Source organism: Mya arenaria, chromosome 7 (assembly GCF_026914265.1).
Source record: "Mya arenaria isolate MELC-2E11 chromosome 7, ASM2691426v1".
NCBI classification, from domain to species: domain Eukaryota; kingdom Metazoa; phylum Mollusca; class Bivalvia; order Myida; family Myidae; genus Mya; species Mya arenaria.
In genome coordinates this window covers 47,053,316-47,065,788 of record NC_069128.1, presented here as the reverse complement: position 1 = coordinate 47,065,788, position 12,473 = coordinate 47,053,316, and the positions used below count along the sequence as shown (strand labels likewise).

General features: G+C 37.1%; 1 protein-coding gene across 1 annotated transcript; it reads left to right on the top strand.

Moving 5' to 3' along the window:
• Window positions 1-9,642: 9,642 nt before the first annotated feature.
• On the top strand, window positions 9,643-11,696 carry LOC128241194 (uncharacterized). Its single transcript, XM_052958153.1, has one exon. It carries the CDS (start codon window positions 9,643-9,645, stop codon window positions 11,293-11,295), a length of 1,653 nt encoding a protein of 550 aa, XP_052814113.1. The 3' UTR covers window positions 11,296-11,696.
• Window positions 11,697-12,473: the final 777 nt, after the last annotated feature.

The following is a 12,473-nucleotide window of genomic DNA, read 5'->3' as shown; positions in this document are numbered from 1 at the left end:
AAAACATCTTAATCAATCGTAAACTTTGAATGCCTGTATTTGTTTAATTATAAAAGCCGGTGAGTTGAATTGCATAGCTTCCCTTTAATCATAAAATAAACCACATTACACGTATTGTATCTCATGTTGTACATTTTCACAGCACTCTTTATCGGCCTTCGTCAATTAAACATGTAACCAAAAAGTGATGGTATTATTACTATTACCAAACAACACTTCTAATGCGGTATACATAATTAACATATTGTCAAGTCATAAATTTATATAATATAATCGAATGATAATTACTGCGGCATAAATTCTATTTATATAGCAAAATCCGTTTCAATATCTTATCTATAGCAAAGAAAAAACTAGAAAAAGAACAACAACAAAAACAACAACAAAAACAACAATAATAAGACTCAGTGGCGACGAGTAATCTGACAACTGTTTAACAATATCAGATCACTAAGCAATGTCATTGAATATCTATATACAGTGTTCATCACAATCACAGCTATAAGCAATGCATAGAATATCTTAACACAATGCTTATCACAATCAGATCAATATGCAATGCATAGAATACCTAAACACAGTGTTAAACAAATTCAGAGCCATAAGCAAGGCTTTTGGATACATCTAAACACAGTGTTCAACACAATCAGAGCCATAAGCAAAGCATAGAATATCTAAATACACTGTTCAATACAATTAAAGCCATAAATAATGCCTTTGAATATCTAAACACAGTGTTCCACACAATCAGAGCACTAAGAAATGCATAGCATATAGAAACACAGTGTTCCACTAAATCAGAGCACTAAGCAATGCATATCACATCGAAGCACAGTGTTCAACACAATAAGACCACCAATCAATGACATGACTGTCTAAGCAATGCTTGGAATATCTAAACACGGTGTCTAAAGTGAACCTTCGCAAAGTCTCCGGAATAGTTTTGGCAAGCTTAAGATTTTGCAACCGCCCACGAATTTCCGGAGCTTGAGAAACACCATCAGCGGTCATACGATGGCTTTAGATGCCCTCACGAATGGCCCGATAGTACGTTCAGAGCCGAATTTGATAATTTCCTGTATCGTGTGTCCATCTGGTCTCAATTTCGGGACAGAGTTACGCCTGCATAAATGAAATAGATAAAATAGCATATGAGTTATATTTATACAATGGTATATAAACACAGTTTTTGAAGTTAAAATGTTCACATTGTACAAACCTAGCTGCTCAAGTTTCCTGATTAATCCCTGATTTGTCTTCCTGGAGCCCATTTCAATAGAGATCCTTGTTGCCAGGTGTTATTCCGTTAGTGTAATATTTTCGTTATCTTTCTCTCCTTTTTAGAATTTGTTTTTAATTGAACTTTTTCAAGCATAATAGTTGAAATGAGGGTGAAAGCAAGGAATAAAATCCCTTTGTTGCAATCCGTGATGTACCTGTAGATTTAAGATTCTGTAAGTAATGACCTTAAGTCGTTAATGAAACGGGGCCCACATATAGTAAGAGTGATATGCATGGATTTATATTAACACTAAACACGTGTGTAGATTTAACATTACTACGTATAGTATTGTTACATGCGAAAGACATCTCCAAAGTACTGGCAGCTATATGTTAACGGCTCAAAAATATTCACAGTCACAGATGAAGTCGCCATCATTAGAAAAGGAATTATAAATGCTCCTTGAAAACCTTAACCCCCATAAAGCAGCAGGATCAGACGAAATGAAACCTGGAGTTCTGAAATAACAAGATTTAAACTTCAAGGTTCCTTTACAAAACAATCAGAAGGATGGCCCATGTGGACAAATAAATAAACAAATTAATTAGGTGTTTCCAATACTTGCAATACATAATTATATAATAAAAAATTAAACAATTGACAAAAACATAATAATAAATAGCGAATACACATTATTAATTAAATATTCATTCGTAAGCAACTGAATTTACAAAATCCAAAACTAATACATGAATAACTGAAAATAGCCACACAATACATTTATCTTTATCAGATATATCTAATAGAATACACCTTTGCATGTTTGGTCTACGTCTATAAAATAGGGGTAAATATGTGCATCTTATAACAGACTTTATACTACATTCTAGAACGAATTGATACTCGTCTTCTAAAAATTGACATGTGTTACATTTCGCCTGATCAAGGGAGTACGGTTGGGCCTGCCCATATTCCACTATTAATATCAAGTGCAGATACACGTCACATCAATATACATCGAAACTCTTTTAATATTACATGACATCGTATAAGGTTAAAGTCTTAACATGTTATTCTGTTATGAAACAATACCGCCATGTATTTATTTCTCATTAAATATGTGGCTTATTCATGAACAGAAAGTTGAAAAAGGCATCAATCACCCCAGTGTACAAACGTGACTGCAAACAATAGGCCAAAGTCAATTACCTTGCTGTAAGTTCATGGGGGTGTAGCCGACCATCTTGGATATCTGCTCTCAATGACGTTCACGCAGGCTGTGGTTGAAGATGGCTGAGATGAGAGGCTTGTGCTAACGAAACTCTCCAACCTTCGTTTTCACCTGTAGAGGAATTAAAAAGCAATCATGTCTATAACTATGACTTTTTTTCAATATGCTTATTAAGTTAATGTGAAGTCGATTTTATGTTTCATTTTAGATTTCAAAGATTTATCATAATAAATATATTAACATTACCATTAACTCAGTCACCAGCCACATTATGAAGAGAGGGTAGTCCAACAATTGACATCTACTATATCCTTCAAGTTGGCTTCCCATACAGTGAACATGTAAGACCCAGATGTTGGGAGTTAACGAATGCCTTTATGACTTACCTTAAGTAAGGCAATCAACCATACCGGTTATTATATGTTGTACAGAAGGTCATTCTCCAAACACCGTTTAAGTCAAATCAGGCGTTGCTTAAAGTTCTGTCTGTATGCTATCGCTATTTCTTAACAACAAACATGCCATATTTGAACACCATTCAAGCTCCTGTAAGCTTTTTTGCTGTTTACTTTTTTTAATCGTCTACTTAATCTCTAACTGCAGACTGCTATACAACCATCGAGATAAACTTACAGAGTGAAAACAACCATGGGCAATAGGAATATTTTTACGCTGCCAAGTACTTTGGATGCATCATCAACTCTGAACTCAACTGGGTACAACACACTAACAGTACATGCCAGTATAATCTTCGATCATGCGTGAAAGGAGACATCCAATGGCAATGCCACGATTAAGTACAGCGACCGCTCGTTTAGTGGAAGTTGTCTACAGGTCAAATGTCATAGAAATGTTTCAGCGTGAGCAAAGAGAATCAAGACTTGTGTGGTTTCGCTGACCGTTAAAAGTAGGTGACCCCAACACTTATTGATAAATATATTTTAATGCACTATTGGTATGAGTGTAATTTTCGTACGTTGTGTCTTTCGTTCAGTGTATGTTAGCTATCAGCACCTTGCCTTTAAACAGGATCTTTATTAATGTTTTGGATTTCCAGTTTCTTAGAATATTCAGTAAAACCTGTCCGAAATTGTGACTGCAGTTGTTAAAGTGTAAAAAGGGAACAGTGTTTAAGCACTTTGACCAAAATCACAGTGTTTACTGTAGTTCTTAAGATGTAAAATATTGCTGCTAGTGTCACATATCTCATTGTAATATGAATTTGAACAGAAAACAGACACTTTCATCATCATTCTAATGTGGCGCCGGTGGCGGAGTACCATAGAATACGCTGGCACCAGGGAAGTTATTAGTGTAAACAGTGTTTAGAATCATATCATTGGATACTTTTTGTAAAATTTAGTATATTTAGCACGCACCGCCTTTATGACACATATACCATTATTCACCAATAATTACGAATAGTTCGCATGAATTAAGTTGCCGGCATTACCTGTTACAATATTATCAAGACGATAGCTACTGTTGTTCGATTAAATTTCATTTAAATCAATACGTTTCCATATTAAACGTAAACTTTTACGGCAACACACCACTTTTCAGCTAACTATTAAGGTTAAATCCTAAACGAGAGTGAATCTGACCATGAATATCAATTTATACCAGAAATGAATGTACGTTGACTCATGACCCTGTGTGGTTTTCAATATGCAACTTGAGCCAATTCAAATGTAATTCATCAGTAAGTTTATTCAATGTATGGATCCGTTACTCGTATATCCAGAAACCCATCCCAAAACCGATTAGGTACACTTTTGAATACCGTCCTTTATCGATGTTTGTCCCGGATGGGTCGGCGGGCAGCAATATAATATGATAAAGTTTGTGAGCGGAAATTATCGTGCCCGGTGGTAAACCCCCTGTCAATGTGTTAATGTCTGGAATACCTTCGACCTTGGGCCATATCTGTCGACAACTTCCCTTCTGCTGCTAAATGAGCGTAATATAAGACGACTTGGTTTGCAGTTTAATTACATCCCCTGCAGCCAATTGTATAATAATACAATAAAAAACACAGCGACAAACCCAGTAGTAAAAAACAACCTTGTTTACGGGCACAAGGCAAGAGCCCAAATGACAATGAACTATTGGCACAGAGATCTGAACTTCACGTACACAAATACAAACACCAAAAACAAACTTACACCATATACACAAATACAAAAACTACAAACAAACCGTTGCCTCGTCAACATTGCTTTACCGGCAAACGATAGGATTATCGTCTTGGAACGGTTAGTAAAACAAAAAATTATTAGAACTCGAGTCTACTTAAACTAGTTAGCATGGCCATTACGTCACACTTGTCCCATCCTTTATCAATAATTACTAAATTTAAATATATAAGCCTTATCAGAGCACTTATGAATTTAAAACAATGACGAATAACGCAAAATAATAACCATATATCAACTAATTAATTGTTTCCAAGAACTCAACGACCGGATACTATAATAAACTTGATATATTTTTGCCTCTAGTTTAGTGTCATTTGGGCATTTGGATTGTGCCTTTTAAGAGAGTTGTCTATTGGGCTTGTCCCCGAAGTTTTCATTGTTTTATTGGTGTATTTATTCACGGGTTATATTTTGGTATATTTACACATCTGGTTAACTTGGCCAAACCAAAGAATTAATCACTTTTATACAATTGGTTGCTGGAGATTATCAATCGATCATTTATCCCCATGAATATTGATATGGAAGGTCTTGACAACTTGACACTATGTATATATATATATATATATATATATATATATATATATATATATATATATATATATATATATATATATATATATATATATATATATATATATATTTCTTTCATGCTTTACGATGAAATATGGCGTTTTAACAGTGAAATAACAACAGTGAAAATATCAATTTGATATTTTCACTGCAAAATAAGGAGTGAAAATATCAATTTTCAGAACTACTTTTAAAATCCTTTGTTGTTACATGTACTTGCCTTGGTCAAAACAGAACACTGGACTTCAGTAAATTATGTCAAAAAATGTTTAAAAAAATAAAGAAATATTTTATAAATTTAAATAAATATATAATTGGAAATTAACAACTTACCGTTATTACCGGTTTTCCCGTTTATCAAACATTTTACTGATCTTTGAAGCTGAATGTTCGAACATTTGCTTTCATTCCAAACAAATTACAGACAAAAACAACTGTTCGAACATGAATAAAATTTTATAGCATCGTTCAAATGTATTTTGAACTGTTAACCGTTGTAGTACGTAAAATGAGCTTCCTGGAGAATTCACACAACAATTTACAGATAGATCCGATATTTTTTACCCCACCCACATCTCAAAATGTGTCAACAAACTAGTGTGGCATTTACTCTTCTGGAAAACAAACATTTTAAAGCGATACAGACTGGTCTGTAAGATGACTGAATATTAACTTACTATAAAAACACGCGTATATGCAGTCTTAAACTAAGAAGAATGGTTAAAATCCAATGAGTATCCACATTTGTTTTCCTAACACATTTGACCTTCCAAATTTCCATTCCATAAATAGCGGCGTAGTAATTTGGTTAAAATAGTGTTTTCATTATTTTTTGGAACATTTGTGCACGAATAATACTTCATTTTTTACTGTTCATAAAGCTTTGTAATAAAAAAACGAGCGAATATTAAGCTATAAAAATGAATAGCAGCGAACTATTTCTCAGCAAACCGAAAGTAGAAAAGTTGACAGCTATAATTATGCATGAGGGGCGCCCCACGGGTAGCGGCATAAAGCCCACCCTTTTCAAAAAAGGGGGTAATTCAGAAATAAATAAAAAAAACATAAAACTCCGAAAATAAGCATAAAAGAAACAGAAAATTTGTTTATTTCAGTGTAAGATCGTATTCAATTTCACTCGTGATCATAAAAAAACTACATTTTCACTCGTGGCTTCGCCACTCGTGAAAATATGTTTTTCTATGACACTCGTGAAATAAAATACGATCTTACACTGAAATAAACAAATATCCTCTATTTATTTCATGCTTTACGATGAAATATGTGGGTTTAACAGTGAAATAACAACAGTGAAAATATCAATTTGATATTTTCACTGCAAAATAAGGAGTGAAAATATCAACTTTCAGAACAACTTTTAAATTCCTTTGTTGTTACATGTACTTGCATTGATCAAAACAGAACATTGGACTTCAGTAAATTATGTCAAAAAATGTTAAAAAAGAATGAAATATTTTATAAATTTAAATAAATATATAATTGGAAATTAACAACTTACCGTTTATTACCGGTTATCCCGTTTATCAAACATTTTACTGATCTTTGAAGCTGAATGTTCGAACATTTGCTTTCATACCAAACAAATTACAGACAAAAATAACTGTTCGAACATAAATAAAATTTTATATCCTAGTTCAAATGTATTTTGAACTGTTAACCGTTGTAGTACGTAAAATGAGCTTCCTGGAGAATTCACACAATTTACAGATAGATCCGATATTTTTTTACCCCACCCACACCTCAAAATGTGTCAACAAACTAGCGTGGCATTTACTCTTTATCTGGAAAACAAACATTTTAAATCGAAACAGACTGGTCTCTGACAGTAAGATGACTGAATATAAACTTACTATAAAAACACGCGTACATGCAGTCTTAAACTAAGAAAAATGGTTAAAATCCAATGAGTATCCACATTTGTTAAATGCTAACACATTTGACCTTCCAAATTTTCATTCTTTAAATAGCGGCGTAGTAATTTGGTTTTGAATTCATGCCCACTTTTAAATAAAAAGTGTTTTCATTATTTTTTGGAACATATATGCACTAATAATACTTCATTGTTTACTGTTCAAAAAGCTTTGCAATAAAAAACGAGCGAATATTAAGCTATAAGAATGAATAGAAGAGAACTATTTCTCAGCAAACCGAAAGTAGAAAAGTTGACAGCAATAATTATGCATGAGGGGCGCCCCACGGGTAGCGGCGTAAAGCCCACCCTTTTCAAAAAAGGGGGTAATTCAGAAATAAATAAAAAAAACAAATAAAACTCCGAAAATAAGCATAAAAGAAGCAGAAAATTTGTTTATTTCTGTGTAAGATGGTATTTAATTTCACTCGTGGTCATAAAATCACCACTCGTGAAAATATGTTTTTTTATGACACTCGTTAAATGAAATACAATCTTACACTGAAATAAACAAATATCCTCTCTCTCTCTATATATATATATAAGCACAAAAGAGTTCCAGCGAAAAAAAATACATTTTTACTTTATTTTGTTTAACTGAGGTGGGAGAAAAAGCATCTTCCATAGCCGCTCGTGTAAGATAGGTTCATTCCGACCCTTGCGCAGGGTGTTTTGCGGAAACTCGGTACACCTCGTTTCCGCAAAACACCCTACGCTCGGGTCGGAATGAACCTCTTACACTCTCGGCCATGGAAGATACTTATAATCCCCTAGTCTGTAATATAAGTACACAATAGGTATATAAGAACAGCTTGTTTCCCATATACATGTTGTATTCACATTTCCTTGTTTGTAATATTTAGCTCAGTATAAAAGGCTTGCTTCACATATACTGTACATGTTTAAAGCAAGATCATATATCATCTATTTAATACATGTATTATCTTGTTTAATCCAAAGTTCTTGGTTTGTAATTTAGGTGCATCTTACTTGAATCAGTATAGCCCAATTACTATATATGTTACATTTACATTTCCTTGTTTGAAATACATATTCATTATATTTGAAACAGTGTAGGCTTGTCTCACATATGTATACATGTCTATAGCTATGGAAGGGAATATCCGCCAGGACATTCATACTGCTAAATGACATTGTGATGTTATTAACTTGCTTATAAATGCGTTCTGCAACATGACAACTGCATTTTAGTTTCTTACGTTTGATGTACAAGCAATTCATCTTTCTTGCTTCTTATTGTTAAGGAAACAATCCTTTCATGAATATCATTCCTTCTTGCATGATATTGACAAGTGCGTTCAACCTTTTTGTTTGCTTACTGCAATATTGAAATGTTTATTTATACTATTCATAACTGCATTCTATGTTTTTCTTCGCGCCTACTGAATGTAACGAGCAATTAACTTCCTTGTGGATCTTTCGTATTTCTTAACTTGATTGTTACTGCCTTTTGGAATTTACATTATTCATGTTTGCAGCCATTTGGTTCTTTTTTACAGAACAGTTTCCCTGAAAAAAATTAAACCAACACACACGGCAGTAATAAATATGTAAATTTGCAGTACAACGAAAATTTTATTCTGGTAAGTGCATTATAACATTACAGGGAACCAATAAAAATGTCAAATTCTAGCGCAAATTACTATATACGGGAGACCACTCTCGACAGCAAATTCAGGTGTTCGGCAGTTTCCGTGGGTTAAACGGTGAGAGAGTCCAAAATTACCCGTACTTGTGTTGTTTTCGTTGGAAATGATGATGCGGGAAGTTTTGTCTTCAAATAAGTTATTATCAACAAACGAATAGATCGTTCGATTGAAATTACAGAACATACTACTGACTGACAGGGATATATCCTGTCGGCAAAGGTAATTTTACAAGCTTTAAAAGCCTTTTCGATGCCTATTGTAGTGCGAGTGCACTCTTTGACCTGTTGACACATGAAGTGCTGACGTCACTGGTCTGTGAGCACATCTCGGGGAGTTCGAGATCAGCTGTAGAAGAAGCAAGACGTACTTTGATATACTGCTTAATAAAAGACCTCACGTGTGCTTTCCCTAAAGTTAATGGTAAGCTAGGTTTGGTCTACGTAATAATAGGGAATACTTTAATGATGGCAGCGGTGTTTTATTAAGCCGTTCCAGTGCAATTGTTGCTGAAATTCTGCAACTTTTGTTGGCAAATTTTCCACGAGAATTTTCCCGCGTTTGAAGCCACATTTTTTCGTCAATTTTTGGCCGTTGTTAATTTTCTTCTGGTCTAACCAGTTGATTATCTGATTCTACGTCGTAGTCTTCATGGACTGCCACTAACCCGGCCCCTTCGTTTGCTTTTGTTTGTTTTTTGAGGCCTTTTCAGCGTCCTTAGCCACTTTTCGGACGGGAAGAGTAGCCGGACAGAAGACAAACAAGGTCGGTGGCTGTACAATCAAGTTAATCTTCTACTCAGGAGCATTTGATTTGTAAGCATGGCCAGTAATAAAGTGCTTGTAAACTTCTTGTCTGTTGAAGACTTGCAGACAATTCCAAATATTGGCCCAAGGTTAGCATCTACTATTGTGGATTTGCGTGAGCATTATGGCAATCTCACACCAGAAAGTTTGCAGACAATGCTTCGGCATAAACTGCCTGACACTGTCATGCAAGAGTTGGATTTCACCCCAAACAGAGACTTGGTCGGCAACACCTGCCCACCTCCTCTAGGTGTACAAACATCCCATACCACCCCTCTTGTTTCAAGGATTGAGACAGAGGTTGACGGGTTTGAGACTTTGGTTGCCTTTGCACAAAAGCAGTTGAATGACCGCATTGATCAACTTACATCAATGCTACCTAGTGTCCCACAGCACTATAAATCTGATCATGTATTGCCACGCCCCAGTGTTTACAATCAGACAAATGCCCCTGTTCCAATGGCCCACCACTATATGCCAACACCACAACAGCTGAAACCCCAGTACCCCGTTCAACAAATGTTGGACCTGGGTAGACTGCGAGAAAGTGACAGTGACGAGGATGTCCAGTCAGCGTCTGGTATCCCTCGCTCTTACAGTACCCGACAGAAAAAGGTACGGATGCATAAAAGCAGTCGGTTACCTCACTCCAAACTCCTGTCCCTTCACCGTCTTGATTCATCTACTGATGAGTCCGACACTAGACAAGCCCCAATGATAAAGAGTGAGCAAGTCAAGTTACACTCCTCCTTACCTGATAAGGACCATATTTCGCAAAAACATGCGGAATACCCCCAAGAGGTAGTACAGGCGTCCCCTCATGGCCACTCTGTGCGCAAGGGTAGTCATGCATTGAAGGATATACCTAAATCTCTGGTATATGATGGTAAATCGAGCTGGCATTCATTTGAAATGAAGTTTCAGCAGTGTGCGCAGTCATTTGGCTGGAGTACAGATGATTGTAAACTCTGCTTATTACATTGTTTGTCAGGGAAGGCACTCGACAAATGTGCTCGATTGCTTCAAAGCAGTCCACAAATGCCTTACCGTTCTTTATTGAGCAAACTTAAGGAGCGGTTCGGCTCAGAGTTTCCCGCCTCTGCGCAAGCCAAGTTTGCTGACGCTTCCCAGGAAAAAGGTGAGTGTATGGAAGACTGGGCAGATAGGGTACAAGAGATAGCGGCTGAAGCTTTCCGGTCACTGCCGGAGACCTTCACAAACCAGCAGGCGATAGACCGCTTCTGTCAAGGCCTGCAAGATCGAGAAGCTGGTCATAGCACCTTCATGCGTAAGTATACAACCATCGAAGAGTCCATGAACAACATAAGGTTGTTTCAGCATTCCATGAGTGCTATGAGTAAGAGTAAATCTATTCATACAGTAGTAGATTATGACGAGGATATAGCAAATGTTTACGCCGTTCAGAATCCTTCTGGACCTGCGTTAGACATGAGCGTTCTCAAGAGAGAACTACAGAGTCTGCGAGAAGAGGTGAAGCGGCTTGGAGAAGCTAGGCCCACTCAACCGCGTAGCAGACAGCAGCGTTTCAACCGTCCGCGAGGTACGTATGGCTGTTACATTTGTGATAGTAAGTTGCACTTGATCGCTGAATGTCCCCACAAGAAGGACTTTAAGGCGTTTGTTTTAAACGCAAAAGGGTCAGGATAGGGAGCCAATCCTTGACCCAAGAATACTCCGGCTCAAACCCAGAAGGGCGAAACGAGGTATGTAGCAAACTTGTTTCTAATGAGACCGTACCATCCAATTCACTACCAGACGCCCCGTCTGCAGTCATTGTTTCATTAAATGAGACCACAAATGACATACAGTCAGAAGAACAAGGCGTTTGAAACACCTTCTCCTTGTTTGACACCAGGTACTCTGCCAGCTGATGGTACAGTACTTGCACCTCCTGTCAAGGTTTGTTTGTTGAAATCCATATCAGCATTAGCAAAACCGGTATGCGAGTTTGTTCTGAATTGCGACGTGTCGGACAATGTTGTCAGTGCGAAGCTCTTGCAAATTCAGAATGGTACAGAACATGTCATTGCCTATGGCAGTTACATCCTAACGGAAGAAGAGCAGAACTACTGCACTACGAGAAAAGAGCTGTTAGCAGTTGTAAGATTTACTCTGCAGTATAGACATTATTTGCTCGGTAGACCTTTTAAGGTCCGGACCGACCACTCAAGTTTGACTTGGTTGTTGAATTACAAAGAACCGCAGGATCATTTAGCTTGTTGGATTGAGGAATTGGCTCAGTTCAACATGGTCTTGAAGTGCCGATCAGGAAAGAAGTCACATCCTGGTCACTGCAATTCATATGTAGCTGGAGGTGCAGTTGAAGATCTTCCTTGCGGTGGTTGTAATTATTGTGTGAGGGCTGACAACCAATGTGGTTCATTTTCCCGGAAGGTAGATGTAGTTCCGGTGGCAGTGCAGAAGGCTGAGGTTGGGGAAGGTCGCGCCTTCGAGAACCCAGCATCCGGGAGCGTCTGTCAGGGAGTGTGGGCTACAGCCACATTGGGTAGTACACCATGGGCACATAGTATCTCGTGGCCGGAGGGCTCAACGATACAGAGTGAGATTGTGCACAGGGGATCAGCGAGTGCTCAATACATTACAGAGCAACAACACCATGTCTGTGACAATAGTGGCAAGCTGGTGGACCAAGGGGGTTCTCCGCAAATAGCTGTCTCTGAAGTAGCCGTTTAAACTGAGCCTGATACTCAGGCTTCTCCGACAACAGCAGAAAGCAGGATATGGGATCCAGGGGGGAATGAAGTATCAATGACAGCCAACGCTTATAGTCAGCGGCTGTAAGCAGTATCCTGAAATACAGGATT